Genomic DNA, 16,798 nt, shown 5'->3' on the forward strand with positions numbered 1-16,798 from the left:
GTCAAGGTTGGTTGAGAAGGCGTCAGTGTGTTTAGTTTGTGCAGTCGAACCTGGAGCAGTGACAGATGAATTGTCGAAAATAGGGGAAAAGCGAACGCGGGTGACTCTCCCGTGCACAAAAAAAAATCATGTTTCCTAAAGGCAAAAGCTCCGTCGTGCCATCGGATGGTCAAGCTCGGGAAAAGTAAGGTCTTTTGAACATCGCCCGTCGTGCGTGTGTTATTGTGTTGGATGTAGCCTATTGTTAGGGCAGTATAGGCACGACTGCATATGGAGCGTATGCTGCTGCTATAGGCTTGTCGTGAGAGCGTTGAATCGAAAGTGCCCGGCCGTGCGCCATTCTGGGGTCCCCCTGTGGCACAGAGCTTTCGCCCCTGGTCATTGTGATGTGATCCAGAATAAAAACCGTCTTTTTTAATCACCTATTTGAAATAGTTTCTGCATGCGGGACGGGCGCTTTAGTGTTCCTCGTTTCATTTTGCCACAGACGCCAGTCTTGGAGGGGAGTGGGTCTCGTCTTTTGTTTAGTTTTTATGCATTTTGCATGCTTTTGAGGTGCTGCCTTGTTCACTGGGGGTTTGTAAATAATAATAAAAATCTTAAAAAAATTAGTAATGTGTGTATATAGTGAATATTTATCCTTTTTTGGTTCATATAATTTGTAAAAAAAATTTTTTTTAGGAATATATTCTTTTTTTTTACTATAAACACTGTTTTAGCGGAAACCAGAGAGAAGTGTGACACAATATTGATTTCTTGGTTTTGTCCTCATCAACCATATTATTTTTTATTTGTCAGTTGTTGCTTTAATAACTTAATATGTTATTCTCTCTGTTTTATTGCAGGTTAGCTTTGTATGTTTATGAGTATTTGTTACACATTGGTGCTCAGAAGTCTGCGCAGACTTTCCTGTCAGAAGTAAGAACCAGAACCACAGCAGAGGACCACATTTTAGATGGTTTTTACCTTCACACAAATTTTTATGTCCTGGACACTCTTAGACTGAACCTTTAAAAGATGTAATTATTTTCGGATCCATTCTAGATCCGATGGGAAAAGAACATCACGCTGGGAGACCCTCCTGGGTTCCTGCATTCCTGGTGGTGGTGAGTATTTTGAGTGTAATATGTATGTGTAAAAAGAAATATATGACCAAAAAATAAAAATGACATTATTTACTCGCCCTCATGTCGTTCCAAACCATGACATTCTTAATTTTACGGGACACAATGAGAGAAATTCTGAAGATGACTGAAGCTTCAAAAAAGATGCACAAGTATCTTAAAAGTGAACCATGCAATTTTTGCACTGTGTGAGTTGTTTGAAATGTATTTATTTCACTAAAATCTTTTGGTCTTTTTCTCACACTAAGCTAATGCATTGTATGGTGCATAGTTATTGCACAGAAAACAATCTTTAAATTTCACCTGTGAAAGGGAAAGTCATACAGGTTTGGAATGACATGAGGCTAAGCAGCGTAAATAATGTCCGAAATTTAATTTGACCATGATTTGCTCCTTTAATCTGATCACTGTGCATATGCAGACTTATACGATCACTTTTTTCCTTACCCCAGTGTCTTTTGGGACCTCTACTGTGCAGCTCCTGAGAGGAGAGACACATGTGAACATTCAAGCGAGGCCAAGGCTTTCCATGACTATGTGAGTATATGAAAACGCATGGAAATTCTGCATAAGTTGAGGACAAAATTACATTTCTTGTGACTTTGGAAGAGTCTCTGTGTTGTATAATAAGAAAATGTGTACAGTGTCATGTGTGAAGGATGTAGTAATCATCCCTACAATAGAAATGATGTCAGGAGGGTTTTCCATGGAATCACCACTGTTTCTAGACAAAGATGGTATGTGCCTTGGACGATCCGCTTTATGTACATGTTTGGCTGATTGGAAAATAGTTGTGAAAACATCCTGTGTGACCAGGAAGCCAGGAAAGGCCTTATTTATTAATAGATATTTTAAGTTGCACTTTTTAAAATGGAATTGTAGAAACATGCCCTTTATTATGGCATGAAGTTACTAATAAAAGCATTTTAGGCGAGTTGCACTGAGACCGATCAGTCCTAGTTTTGGATAACATAAATGAGCCCAATAAGTGGCGGGAAAAACTCTTTAGCATAGTTTAGTTACAATTAAAAATGTACAACTCGTGTTGTGGCATCTCTAATTGTCATTTCTCTGTATTTCCAACAGCTAATGTGGGAATGATGCGACTCTTAGGCAAAAACCTCCAGCTTTAGCCTCTTATTATTTATATATATTTTGAAATTGCACTTTTTAAAAATGGATTTGTACACCAATGGCTTTTACAATGGCATGAAATCACCAGCAAATATAACTAAATATTTTTTAGGCAAGTTGCGCCGAGACCGATCAGTCCTAGTTTTGGAAAACATAATTGAGACTGTAAATAAGATTCTAATTGTCGTTTCTCTGTGTTCCCAGCATCTTATGTGGGCATGATGCGACTCTCTAGCCTTCCACCAATAATATATGACTGCTGTTGTCTAGCCGCGAGCTTTAGTGAAGGGGCCACGGGTCGGAGGTCATATGCAGAGAGTATAAAAATCAAACCCTTGCTCTTCTGTCTAGACACCGTAATCTGAAAGGATGCTGCCGTACGGGGACATATGAAACATGATCAGTCATTCGAAAATTAGCTGCATGTTCAGCATAGTTGGATCTGCAGGAGTGTTATAGGGCATTATGTTTTGAAGTCATCGTGTGATCGGCGCTGTCTCCTCTCCTGCCTTTTGTGCCCAGCTGTGGTCGGGACCGTGGCGTCAGGTCTGTGCTCTCTTATTCTCCAGAGGGTGGGGGAGGAGGCTGCGCCCTCTTTAAACAGTGGCCATGTTGTCTTCATGCTGTGTCAAGGGAAACACTCCCCCTCGGGCTGTGGTGGGGATGGAGAGTGATTGATGGCTGTCATGGAGCCTGTCGGTAGGCAGATTGAAAGGGAGGGAAGAGACAGATGGAACGAGAAGCATGGAAGCGAACTTGGAGCGTAAGGAAGGGATGAGCTGTAGAAAGCAGGATTGTGTTGGATTTGTTTAATTATTTTAGGGCATTTTAGAGATATAATGTTGTTAGGTTGTGATGGAGGGCTGTCATCAGGGTGGGACAACCAAGAATGTTTCAGTTTCCCTGGGTTAACTCATCCTCGAATAATTTTTTTGGTTATGAGAAATTTTGCTGATCCTAAAGCAGCATTAAATTCCCACCCATTTCACTTCTGTAACATGATTTTCCAAGTGGAACAAGACATTCAGCTAGGGGGGAAAGGCAAAAATTGATTGAATTCCCATTGGGAATTGATTGGATCGTGAAAAGTGGGCATTCTATTCCAGAGTTTCCTTTCGTTTTGTTGGATTGCTTACCTTCCGAAACAGGAAACGGCAGCCTTGGTGACATCAGCCGAAATAGAAAAGTCATTTTGAGGGCGGAGCAAGTGATTGTGAAGTCAAACATTAGTTTTCTTTGGAATAACACACACTGCAGTGATATTTAGATAAAAAAAATGTTCATTTTGAGTAATTTTGTTATGTGCTTTTGTCTTTTTTTTTTAAATATTTCTGTTTACTTAACTATAACAACACCAATGCACTAATGAACTGTGAATGATGTGTCCAGAAATATGCATTAGGAGTGTGATTTTGAATTTAATGTGGATTTTAAAAATAAAAAGTCTTCTTGGCCCCTTGAGCTGTGGACTTTAATAGTCTGAATGGAAAGCGTAGCTGCTCCATTGTTAGGGATCAGTCTCGGTCTGGCTCTTCCCATTGGCCTGTTCTGATCTTTGTTGCTCCATTAGGGTCAGCTGCTCTTTTTTTCTTTCTATCTCCTTCCTGTGGTATTTCACAGCGCACTCTGAAAAGCCTTGCTCGGTTAACTCGGGCTGAAGTGTGACAGGCAGCAGACCACACTGTGCTTCTTCCACTGCCATTATATGCATGATCAAATCCCTGTTGTGCTCTGAAACCTAGTTCTTTCCTCTTGGTTTTGTGGATTTTACACCAGTCAGTTGTGGCTGTGCCATTGGCTTTATTGCTTGCTGGTCGAGTACACAGTGCTATAATGCGTTAAGCTTAAGATTTATTCTGGTTTTCCTTGGAAAATAATCAGTGCCTAAGATGTACAAGTCTTTTTTCCCCATCTAACTTGTCCCTTTTCTTTGTGTCCACAGAGTGCCGCAGCAGCCCCCAGTCCTGTTCTTGGGAACATGCCACCAGGAGATGGCATGCCAGGTGGACCTATGCCCCCTGGATTCTTCCAGGTTAGATCATCACCCTCTGTGTAAACCTCATCTCCTTTGAGATTTTTTTAAGATGCACCTGATTCTAACCTTACATAGACTACCAGGTTTGGACACAGTGAGTCAATGTTTCTCATGATTTTAAAAAGTGTTGTATCTATGTTGTGTAGGGGTGTAACGGTACACAAAAATCACGGTTCGGTACGTACCTCGGTTTTAAAGTCACGGTTCGGTACGTTTTCGATACAGCAAAAAGAAAGAAATGGCAGAGAAATTTCCTATTTGTTAAAATCTTTTTTTTTTTTTTATAACAGAGTTTTCCTACATCTTGAAACTTTCAGGTTTATAAATGGGGGTCATCTTCGAAGGATGAACAAATAATGTTTTGGTCATCACATTAAAAATAACATTTAAATATATATTTATTTATATATTATTTGAGTTTTGAAGTGTTGGAAAAAGATGTGTGAAGTACTTGAAAGCATTTCACTATTCCAGCCAAACTGGTTACAGTTAGTGTTACTATATTAAATCCATGGTGAATGTTGCTGGTCTGTGGACAAAAGTATTACTAGTTCATTCACGGCACAATGTTTCTCCTGGTGTCCACGTCAGCGCTGTTTGATCTAATAGAGATCTACGGTTAATGACGGAGAAATGTGAATGCTTCTCACTAGATCTCGCAGTGCTGTTATTACTTCAGTGGCGAATTCAAATGTTTTCTTCACTGGATCTCTTAGCGTGGTGTAGTAACACTGTCGCTTGATCGAGATCGGCTCGCGCTGCACAGATGTTGCTGGTCCGAACTGATATACTATCCGTGAAGCACAATATAATGAGTAGCGCAGTTTCGTTCCGCTTTCATTACGCTTACCATTTGATGTTGCGCAACGTTGTGGTGGTGATCGCGCCAGCGCGGATTTTGTCGGCAGGAAAAAATGGTCCAAGGAATCGTTCGGTTTGTATGCGTACCGAACCGGAAGCCTCGAACCGAAACGGTTCAATACGAATACATGTACCGTTACACCCCTAATGTTGTGTGTGTGTGTACACACACACACACTCCTGGGCAAAAAAATGCCCAAAATGGCTAAACACAAGGCTTTTAATTGTCTTAACCCCAAATTATTGGTCAGGGAATTAGCTAAATTGAAGCAAATGCACTACTTAAAGAGCTATTGCTGTCTCAGAAAAGCCTCAAAGACAGAATTAAGTTTTTGGCAGAATTTGGGAAGTTGTGTGTGGAGTGATGGATCACAATGAAACACGAGTTGCATGGTGATCCTCCAGAGCGGTGTGTTCACTGTATTTCACTGTGCAAAGTCATTTAATGCTTTGGAGTACAGGAGAATATTGCAGAATGACTTGTTCCCACAAATGAAAAGTTATCTAAAGAATAATGGTCAGATGTTATTTTTCAACAAGACAATGTTCCTGCACAAATTGCAACAAAAAAAACCAAGAAGCGGCTTGAGAAGTCCATCAGGCTCATGTTTTGGCCTTGGTCAGAATCCAGATTTGAACCCTATAGTAAATATTTGGTCTTAAGTTAAACTCAAACGAACTTGGAGACATTTTTGAACTACTCATGAATTGTTTGAAGCCATTAACATTGAGTGGAACAACACTGACTCTTCTTCCTGTAAAAAGCTGTTTAAAAGTTTACCCACACAGCTTAATCATTTAAAGAAAACAAAGGGAAAGGCTTTTCTGTGCTAAGTTACTTTATCTAAAGTATTTGTGTAATTCTTGCTAATTTCCTGACCAGTGATTGATTTGATTAAAAGACCACTAAATATGGAATATTTTTTGCCCAGCAGTGTGTATATTATTATATATTTTGTGTATAATATATTATAAAATATACAATACATGATCATTTATTATTATAATAATAATTAATAGTTATATAGGATACTGAGGGAAAAGCAGCCAACAAGTTTCCAATACTCATGGGAACACCTTTAATATATCCAAAGTTTTGAGTCCACTAGTCACTAGTCCAGTGTTGGCTTTTCCTGTTGTATTCTTCATAAATGTTAACTTGTTGTGGGCTTACTAGGGGTTGCACAGACTATTCGACTTCTAGTCGACTGCCATGACGCTTTAAGTTGACGTCGACTAGTTGCTGATCATGGCCTATAGGATAATAAGTCCACTTTTACGGTCCGTTTCCAACAGTTAAAATGACAAATCGCCCCACAAGATATGTTTGATTATACCATCTGGATGCTCAAAATTGATCGGGTGAATGTACATTTTAAACAGCTTATTGTACACGTAAGCTAAACTAATGTGCTGCTGCATTGTAACGCACACATATACAGACAGTAGCTCACACATCACGTGTAGATCGTGCGTACACAGAAACATCCAGTATTGTATTGCAGAAATGTATTGTCAACACCCACACTGTTCTGTGATTTATCAGTAAAATAGCTTAGAACATGAAAAGTTCTAGCATATATTACTTACCGGTAGTAAAAAAAAAAACATAGCTTCACTATTAGTAGAGAGATGCTGCCAGGTAGAATTCATTCACATGCAATTGCGCTCTCACTAATGCATTCATTCATATAAATGTAATATTTACTGTGAGATATATAATGACCCAAAGACAAAAGAACCAATATTAACGATAAGCTGTTATGTCAAAGCAATAGCCTTGTGGGCAGTGCTGTGTCATATGCCATAGCTGTGCACAAGCCAAACCGCATTCAAGTCTTAGCTCGAGGTTCAGGCTTATTTGTTCATTAATGAGGTCATCAGCGACTAGTCGAATCGACTTTAGTCACATAAATGTCGACTTTAAAAAAAATCTGAAGTCGTTCAACCCCTAGAGCTGATCCCTTTTGTTCACCCATTGATTCATTTGTTTGAACTTAACCGTAATGCTTTGCTCTTTCAGAGTTTAGCTGTTCAGCCACCAGTCACATAGGATTCTCAGTGTGTTCTCTGGTGTTTTTCTCTTTCTAATAGCCTAATGAATCTTTTTTTTTCTTTCTCTTCTGTCTCTCTCATTATTTCTGTTTTTCCAATGGTCTTTTTTTTTATCACTTGCTACATTTCCCTTGCTTGGTCTCTCGCTCCTGCTCTCCTCTCGTGTGGTCTCTTCACTTTCTTAGGGCCCTCCCGGCTCCCAGGCTTCCCCTCACGCTCCTCCTCCCCCTAACAGCATGATGGGACCCCACGGCCAGGTAGCAGCTCCTGTCTATTCACGGACTATTTCAATTGACCGGTTCTGCCCTCTGTTGTTGTTTCTCTCACGCTGTCTTGCTGTTCTGCTGGGCTGTGGTTACCCCGTGTTCTCGCAGACATCCTTTTTGTCGTAACTTCATTGGATTCAGACAATATTGTCAGTGTTACAGTTTTCTGACAAGTTGATTTTGTGTTGCAGCCTTTCATGTCACCTCGCTTTGGAGGGGGTCCGAGACCCCCCATCAGAATGGGCAACCAGGTGAGTTATTGTAGATTAAATTAAAATGTCAAATTAAATGTAAAAATAAATGTTAAAAATGAATTTGTATCTAAACTTTTCTAGCCCCCTGGTGGAGTTCCAACTGCCCAGCCAATGCTCCCAAACATGGATCCCAGACTACAGGGTGAGCCTTCATCAATTATGACATCTGAGTTGTTTTAAGGCATCTAGACGGCATAAACTGATTTGACTTCTCCTTTCCCCATCTAAAGGGCCGATGCAGAGGATGAATGTTCCTAGAGGAATGGGTCCCATGGGCCCCAGCCCCCAGAGTTTTGGAGGAGGAATGAGACCACCACACAACTCAATGGGCCCTGGCATGCCGGGAGTTAACATGTAAGAGCTTTTGTGGCAACATATGCTACCATTCGAAAATGTGGGCTCAGTAAGATAAAAAAAAATATATATATTTGTATTCAGCAAGACACCTTAAAAGTGAGACATTTATAACGTTAGAAAAGGTTTTCACAAAAAAATATTAAGCAGCACAACTGTTTTCAAAATTGCTAATAATAAGAAATGTTTCTTGAGCTTTAAACCCTCATATTAGAATGATTTCTGAAGGATCATGTGACACTGAAGACTGGAGTAATGGCTGCTTAAAATCAGCTTTGCCATCCCAGGAATATATTACTTTTTAAAAAGTATTAAGAGTTATTCTATTTTTTTACATTAACATTAAAATCTTACCCACCCCAAGCTTTTGAACGTTGGTGTATCATGTAAATGAATTATTAAATTGAAACTGAATTCTAATACACACAATTTTATTTGATTCCAGGGGCCCTGGAAATGGCAGACCACCATGGCCAAATCCAAATGCCAACAATGTGAGTTAACTTTGTTTCTGTATTAGTCGAACTAATTTTAAGACTTTTATTACAATTATTATATGTATGACTATAAAAGAATGCTACATGCCTAAACATATGTCTGTTTGTTTTGCTTTAGATGCCATATTCATCACCATCTCCTGGTGCATATGGGGTAAGAGAAGAGTTCCTCATTTACTGTACATTTTATCATAATAGTAATACATAAAGACTTTGAAGTATGAATCTAAAGCTGTAATCCATTTGTTTCTCCAGGGTCCACAAGGAGGGCCTCCAGGAACACCTGGCATTGTCCCTAGTCCAGCAGGTCTGTTTGCAGCTGAGAGTCTTTCATAACCTTCTTTATTGGATTTTGTTTATCTCTGATTTCCATAGATGTCAGATTTATCACACGGGTTTGCTTAAATATCTAAAGCAGAATATCAATCATAACTGATCATGCCATTAATGAAAGATTTCTCACCCTCAGACTCCAACAACTCCAGTGAAAACCTGTACACCATGATAAACTCAGGAGGTGGAGGGCGCAACAGTGTAAGAGACAGACCTGCTGACTCATTTGTCAGAGGCACACTGTTCAGTAATTGCTTGGTATAGTACATTATTGCAGCAGAAGTGCCTTTGGCTGTGTTCATGTTACCCTTTTTCATCATTACTGTCTGATGTCGGGGTTTTTTTTTTAATTCCCACTGGTTTTGTCCAGTTTCCCATAGGTCCAGGCTCTGAGGGACCTCTAGGGGCCATGGCAGGAATGGACCCGATGCATATGAATGGAGGTAAATACACATAGTTATATTTGAAATTTAACTCAAGAAAATGTTATGTCCATTTGGAAACAAATTCATGTTTGTTTCTGTCTTTGTAGGTTCAGGAGACCTGGATGGACTTCCAAAGGTGATTTATAATCTTTCTAATTGTATTTTTTTTCTTCCCATCATTATATTTGGGTCACAATGAGATCTATTTAAAATCTTTCTGTAATATAATATTTCAGAGTGCTGCAGGAATGGGTCCTAAAACTTGGAAACAAGTTAGCATGTTTGCACTTCCAGTTCCATCGCCCTAAAGTCAGTGGGTTTTTAAAAAATAGATTTTTGGTTGAATGCCTGATATAAGTTCTGTCGTTAACACAAGCTTAAGATATCTTCACGTTTTATTTTAAGGGATAAAATTCAGCAGTAATACCCCGCTAGTGATTTTTATTTTATTTTTAAGCTAAATGGGATTACATAGGTTGTCTGGGATGTTTTACACCGATTTTACAGCTCATCAAACAGCTCGTTTATACCCATGCTCTTGCAAACTATTCTAACTCAAACTAAAATATTACGAGTTTTTGAAGGCCTAGTGGTGGTGACGCTGAACATTGCTACTGTGGTGTAGTTCGTTTGTAGCCTAATTTTAGGTTTGTGCAGATTATCTTGAACAAAACATGTAAGAATCTTAAAGTTTGGTTGGTCATAAAGCTTATTTTTTTACAAGAATTAAAAGCCAATGGAAAAGTCTTACTGGCTTTTTGTCGAGGGAACCAGGGTGACGCTGTCTTCCAGATTGGCCTACAAAAATATGTCATCCCTGCAGCACTGTATTCACTGCCTATTTAACTTGCCAATTACTATACATCTCATCATCAGAATTCTCCTAACAATATGAGTGGCATGAGCAATCCACCCGGGACCCCTAGAGATGAAGATGTAGGAGGCAGCTACCTTCACTCCTTCCAAAATGATAATGTAAGATACCTTGACGTTTATATACTATATTATGGTTTTGAACGTACTAGCAATACTTTTCCTCTTTTTATGTCCTCAAATGAAAGTGGTATGCTGGTACAATGCAATACAACCTCTAAATCAGAAAACAAGTTATGCTAGCAGGATTTTACACCAATGAGATCACTGGGCGGGGCTAGCCAGTACGGCACAAAGGACAAACTGTTGTACAAAAATTCGCTTAATCATTTTGTAACTAGTTAGGGCACAGAGTTCACGAGTGTGAAGTGAATACATGGACTGGTTGTTTTTCTGTAATGTTTTGCTTCAGTTTTTGACCCTTTTTTTGTATTTACAGCAGTACTCTCCTTCCATGACCATGAGCGTCTGATGCCAGTCTGTTTGCTCCGTTCTGGAAACTCACAGTTGGCCATTGATGACATAGACAGAGTACATGTACAGGAAATGGAATTGGGTGGGACTGCCCTGCATCCTCACAAGTGGTCTCATGCAATATCAAAAATAATTTTGTTGTTAATTTTTTTTTTTAAATGGCTAGCAAATCTTTTCTCCTCTCTAAGATCAGAACATCTAAATGTGACTCAATGCTCCTGGATTTTTTTTTTTTCTTCTCTCGTTCCCCTTTGAGGCCATCTCTCATTATGAAGCAAAGTATGGTTTACTGCTGACATAATCGCTGGATGTGTATACGTTTTGTGCCGAAGAGGAATAATCTCAGTTCACTCTCTCGAAATCCGACATCCACATCCAACTTCAGCATGGTTTACACGTACGAAACTTCCTCCAACTTTTTGACACTGAACTCTCATACGTGGCCTTGAATTCTGTGAATATTTTATTGCCTTTCGATGACCTGTTTTTTTATTTTTCTCCAGTGAAACGCATCAAGTGGTGAGAAAAATCTGTCTTTTCTGAACGAGGAAAGACTCGGAGTTGTATTTTACTCGTACACTGTCATTTTTGTCTTCAAGCATTATAAGCAGCTGCTTTTAAGGAATAACTGCATTGATGGGTGCCAGTCCTGAAGATATTTGTTATGTTTTCTGCACTGATTTCATGTTCTCTTTTTTTCCTGAAATTTAACTGCTGTCTCTATCTTTGGTAAAAGACTGAATGACAAGTTGATCCTCTCAGATGCTGACCCTGACAAACATACTACCTATGAGACCTTCTCAGAGCTTCTCAGGCTGGGTGACTGGAATTCGCGCCTGGATGCGTCTCCCTGCAAAAATGTTAAGCCGTTGTTGCGCTTGATTGTCATGAATTTGTGATGGTTAAAGATACCCATATCATGTTTGTCCTTTATTTTATTTTTTTATATATATATGTAATTCCCTGCCATGTGCCTCTTGTTTTAGCTCTGAAATGGTTTCATCCCGAAAGGATGTGGCTTTTGTAAGCCAGAATCTAGTGTGTTTGGATTTGTTTTGTATTAGGTTTCATTTGAGCGACATCAGACAGTCATAATACAGTTAGAATGGTAACTTATTCTATTTATACAGGCATTTGGTCATTGTTTTACATTTTAGTAGTTGTATTGCACGGCTTTTGTTAGCTTGTGCATCATACTTTTAACTGTGGGCTGAATAGGCTTGTTTGTATATTGACTACTAAATTATTTGGCTCCTTTCTGGGGATTTTTGTCTTATGTTTTTCAGTCATTCATATTAATGCAAGACGGAAAGCAGCGTTTCTCCCCTATTTTCAGTTTCCAGCTAATCGCTTTTTAAGAGAAAAGGGAAAGCTCAATGTGAATTGATTTTAACTTTGGAAAATGATGTAAAGCTGTTGATGCTCCCCGACTTCTTTAGGGTAGCATGTCTTCAGAGGGCCAAGATCCAGCCATTTGATTTCCATGTAAATCATTCTCTTTGAATCAGTGAACCAGTTTCAATGTAAGATAAAGTTGTTCCCAAATTGTCTTAAGTCTCTGTCTGTTTTCACTCATTGTAAAGTCTGTGGAATGTTTTTAATAGGCAGGGCATGGCATAAGAACTCATTTATGAAGCTCTTTGCTTGCCTCTTTTGCAAATTGTCAAGCAGGATCATAGTGGACAATGCTCAAACAGGCTGGACGAGTGTCATGCACTACCTGTGAGGCTGAAGTGCTTCATAAGAGCACTAAAGGTTTTGGCCAACCTAGTTTTGGCACCTGGAGATGGGTGTGAGAGTGACTTTTGTGTAAAAGAACAGACTCAGCAAACCACTGATCATCCTTAAGAGTCTTCATTTTTTCTTTCTCAGCAACTCTCAAATGGTATTTGCAACGGTTTCCACAGAACATGTTTCTGTGCTGCTTTTCCATTGTTTTCAATGTAAATGTACTCTAGATCAGTAGTTCTCAATCTTTTTGTCTCCAAGGTCCCCCCATAGACCCTAACATTATTTGAAGCCCCCACCCGGTAGGCTAATAGGTTTCCTTGGGTACATCTGCTATAATGACAGTTTTATTTTCAAAACTATTTTTAATTTATAGAAACCAGGAGTGTTCAAAGATTAAGGTTTAAGAGCCGAATGTTTTTCATGGATCCCACTCTTTTAAACCAGTAATGAATTATCACAACATTTCCAGTCATACGTGATATTTAAAAATGTTTTACACTCAATATCTACCCGATACATTTTTTTTTTAGTGCTTGGCATATCCCGAAAAATGTAGATTCTTTATAAATACCCATGGTGTTTTAAGTTTTTATTAATTTACATGACTTCTCCAGGTCTAAAAATAATTTTAAGACCGCCCCCACTGCCCTGCATCTCGTGGTTTTAAATGCAAAAAATGTGTTCTGTGTGAATAATGGCCTCTTGTAATACTTTATTTACTCGTGGAATTGATTCCCGGACACTTGGTAGGTTTGGACAGACTGATGACATTCCTGATTAATATCTTGTGAATATATGTAGATTTAAACGAGTCAGACAAAGCAGTTCTAACTGTTATATTTTGTTGCAGTCTAATCTTTTTCATAGACGATGGCCTATTTTGGCTGCATTGTGGTGTATCAGCCTTTTCAGACAAATGAAAGCCGATCAGTCTGGAGAGTCAGTGAGGAACCACAACAGGATCCTGACTGCCAAATACAACATGTGACATGAGCCCAAAGTTCAAATGCAGTCATAAAGTTAAGGTGATTGGGGCTAAAGAACAGTACTGACAGTCATAGTGCTGTCAAATCGATTAATTGCAATAAAGTTTGTTTATATATCATATATACGTGTATGTATGTATTTATATAAACTCCGCAAAAGAAAAAAAGGGAAACCCCCTTTTTCAGGATACTGTATTTTAAAGATAATTTTGTAAAATACAAATAAGCTTTACAAATCTTTATTGGAAAAGGTTTAAACATGTTTTTCATGCTTGTTCAATGAACCCTCAACAATTATGACACATGCACCTATGGAAAATTCCTTAAGACATTAAAGAGACCTTTTTACGGACTCTGATCTCCTGCGTGAACATGCTATAGTCCTGCTGCAGGAGACATGAGGACTGAAGAAGTGACCAGAGCAATAAACCACAATGTCAATTGTACAAGGGTTATGCAAAAACATGCATTTGTGCTGTATTATGTAAGCATAATCAGTAGTAGATGGCATCAGATTCTATATTTACATGTACTGTAGATCAGCAGATCCAAATGTAGACTAGGATTATTGTTACTAGCAGGCATTTGAATAGCTGGCCAATAATAGATTCAGTTTGATGAGATCTACTGGATGAAAAGTTACTGAAGCTACAAAGTGTATACCTCAACTACCTTCTTTGTGAAGCTGTTCTGTCTTTAATAGGTTCAGTGACTGCAGTGTGAAACATGTTCATACCTGCCTTTCATGTCTTGTTTCTGTGCAGCTTTAAAGAGATTACCGGTATTTGAAATATTTCAGGTCGACAAGCATGGTTAAAAAACAGTTCAAGTTTCTTTTCACTGAAGGACAAGCACACAATAATATGAAATTAAGTAGTCATGCTTTATTTAATGATATACACTGACTCTTATATGATATATATATATATATATATGACTTTTAATTTGAATAGTTGTTAAAAACACTGTGCTCCTTAATCCTGTTTAGAACAAATGACTGAATTATCAGTTTACAGTTCACAGTTTTACCCTGTAAGCATCATTTACAGTCACAAGTTCAGACAAAAAGAAATCAGAAAAGCACAAATGCCCTTCATAACCTCTGCTGATAGTTGGATAGTCTTTGAATACAATGCTGGTATGGTAATCAAATGTGATAATCTGGTATGATATCAAATGTTTAAAAAAATATTTTTGGTATACAGACCGGTTATATATTCCATAAAAAATATATTGTTGTCACTTACATTTGACATCCCCCTGTGTTTGAAACATCAAGACACAGAGACCAGCTGGTTTGATCTGTATCTGTCACAAGCAAACACAGGGACTCAGAAAATGAGTTCAGGCACTAGAATTTCAGAAAAGTGCAAATATATACAAATGGAGTCATGGATAAAACTCTTTTTTCCCTTTATTCAATTTTTTCCAGAACTTTTCGAACCTCTTCAGGGTTGTACCCCCAAGGTCCGATGCCACCCTGTTAGGAAGAATGAAAATGCATGTGAAAATCCTTCCATACTGTGGACTTCCTGATGAATATATTTAGACACTGGCACACAAAAATGCAACAAAAGCAAAAGAACAGACCCAAGCGACTATACAACCCTTTGGCCCCATGCTGTTCAACTCATTCCAAACCTGTCACCTCTATGAACTCGTGAAATCTCTTACTGCAAGAGGAAGTGTGTGTGTGTGTGTGTGTGTGTGTGTGTGTGTGTGTGTGTAAAGCCTCTGGCCAAGGTTAAAATCTTCTAAAGGTTTCACTCACAACTGCTCTCACGAGAGCTGTTATGTAGCTTTGGAGGTATTTCCTGTACTGTGTGCAGTTTGAAGTTTCTCTGCATTGCAAAACGCTCACCTGAAAGATAACTTTCCCACTCTGAATGACATAGAGCCTCTCAGGCAGGGCTCCGTATTTGCTGGCAGTGATGTTGGTCATCTCGTCCACGACCACAGGGCAGAGAGGGTCTTCTTTGACCAGGGTCTGGGCCGCAGCCAGTCTCTCTTCCAAGTTTTTGTGCACGCTGATATCGACGTTGTTTACAAAGGCCCAACCATCTATGAAAAAAAAAACAGAAGCATTTTGCTTATTGCACAACATTTATCTCTCGATTCTCTACATGTGAATGACTCTGCAGTGAATCCGGGCAGAGTTTACATCAACCCAATTTGTTAGTGTTACATCAAGACTACAGCAAATTTATTGAAATATTATTGTCCTTACCAGTTGCATGCGCCTCAGCAAGGTAAACAATGAGGAAATCTGCCACATCACTGAAGTCCTTGACAAGCTGTTTAAACTCATCAAGTTTGTAGAGAAACGGGGGTCATGTGCAACTTCCAAAACTCAGAACCAGCGGACGGTTACCTGTGAAGAAGCCACATGAACTGACTGCATCAGTACTAAGGCTCTATTCCAATAATAGTGATAATAATAAATATTTAAAAAATAATATTGGAACAGAACCTTAGTAGTCAGTTTAATTGTTCCAATAAATAAACACATGATTAAATAAATTGATGGTTGGAACAGAATCTATCCTTATAAGGACTGAGCAGTCAGATACTTTTTTCTGAAAATAATAATAATAACTATTATAATTATAAATAAATATTATTGTTAATAGAACATCAAGACTGGTGCAGTTTAATTATTCCAATAATAACAATTTATAGAATGTATTGACTGTACCTTTAAGAAAACGACGAATGCTCGTTTTCTGTCCGTCCAGGGTAAATAAAGCTGTGTCTGGAGCAGCAAACCCCTCAAACGCTTCCAGGCCCAGCGAGCACCAGTTCACCGAGAGCACGGTTTTAATGAACACCAGAGAAAAGAAAGACGGACCCCAGTCTTCGTATTTGAATTTGTGATTTTGAGTCATCGTAGACTTCTCTCCCATTTTTAGATGGATTTTCTTCATCAGTCCCGGGGAAATGATTGACAGGAGTTTCAACAGGGATAGTTGCACGATCGCAAACAATATCATGGCCACAGCTGAAACATAAACACAAACTTTTCTCAGCGTGTATCCCACTGTGGTCTCCATCGTGAGAGCGATTTATTAGTCCACGCGTCGTGGTGTCAACATGAACGAAAACGAAGTATAAAACTTTTGCTTTGCTTGTTGGAGGCGCACCACCCTCCAAAACAAAAGAGAAGGACCTGCAGCCTGCAAATCGGGGCGGGGCTGCACTTGTCGCCCCGCCCCATACCTACTCTGATTGGCTCAATCGTCTTTCATAGGCATCCATGATAGAAAATGTGTTCGTTGTTGGTGTAGGAAGGATGTTTAAAGACCCACTCCGATGAAAATAATGTTTTTCTAGGTGTTAACATGTTCTTGTGGCATTTTTCTTATGTTAGAGGACATATCTTGAGAAAAATAAGCTCAA

At 38.9% G+C, this 16,798-nt stretch overlaps 2 protein-coding genes across 5 annotated transcripts; one reads left to right on the forward strand and one right to left on the reverse strand.

Annotated features, from left to right (window-relative positions):
* Positions 1 to 12,235, forward strand: ssbp3b (single stranded DNA binding protein 3b). 4 transcript variants are annotated; one of them, XM_056252277.1, is made up of 17 exons: positions 1 to 184; positions 846 to 918; positions 1,045 to 1,106; positions 1,577 to 1,661; positions 4,201 to 4,290; positions 7,395 to 7,466; positions 7,667 to 7,726; positions 7,811 to 7,871; positions 7,960 to 8,083; positions 8,529 to 8,577; positions 8,699 to 8,734; positions 8,836 to 8,887; positions 9,050 to 9,114; positions 9,284 to 9,356; positions 9,446 to 9,474; positions 10,215 to 10,313; positions 10,654 to 12,235. In XM_056252277.1, the coding sequence occupies exons 1-17, from the start codon at positions 129 to 131 to the stop codon at positions 10,681 to 10,683; spliced, it is 1,116 nt and encodes a 371-aa protein (XP_056108252.1). In that variant the 5' UTR covers positions 1 to 128; the 3' UTR covers positions 10,684 to 12,235. The 4 variants fall into 4 exon arrangements, with proteins under 4 accessions (XP_056108252.1, XP_056108254.1, XP_056108251.1 ...); XM_056252276.1 differs by having other exon boundaries at positions 2 to 184; positions 10,651 to 12,235; XM_056252279.1 differs by lacking the exon at positions 7,395 to 7,466.
* Positions 12,236 to 14,266: 2,031 nt separating this feature from the next.
* On the reverse strand, positions 14,267 to 16,554 carry dio1 (iodothyronine deiodinase 1). The gene is made up of 4 exons (XM_056252280.1): positions 16,098 to 16,554; positions 15,630 to 15,773; positions 15,264 to 15,463; positions 14,267 to 14,882 (listed from the first exon to the last, which is right to left on the reverse strand). Exons 1-4 carry the CDS (start codon positions 16,450 to 16,452, stop codon positions 14,817 to 14,819), a joined length of 765 nt encoding a protein of 254 aa, XP_056108255.1. The 5' UTR covers positions 16,453 to 16,554; the 3' UTR covers positions 14,267 to 14,816.
* Positions 16,555 to 16,798: the final 244 nt, after the last annotated feature.

Source organism: Rhinichthys klamathensis, unplaced genomic scaffold, assembly GCF_029890125.1.
Source record: "Rhinichthys klamathensis goyatoka isolate OS25496 unplaced genomic scaffold, OSU_Roscu_1.1 h1tg000094l_1, whole genome shotgun sequence".
NCBI classification, from domain to species: Eukaryota; Metazoa; Chordata; class Actinopteri; order Cypriniformes; family Leuciscidae; genus Rhinichthys; species Rhinichthys klamathensis.

Coding starts and splice junctions, on each gene's coding strand:
- ssbp3b (XM_056252276.1), top strand. CDS start 129: ATGTTTCCTAAAGGCAAAAGCTCCGTCGTGCCATCGGATGGTCAAGCT. Junction 7,727..7,810: donor CCATCAGAATGGGCAACCAG/GTGAGTTATTGT, acceptor AAACTTTTCTAG/CCCCCTGGTGGAGTTCCAAC. Junction 8,578..8,698: donor CAAATCCAAATGCCAACAAT/GTGAGTTAACTT, acceptor GTTTTGCTTTAG/ATGCCATATTCATCACCATC.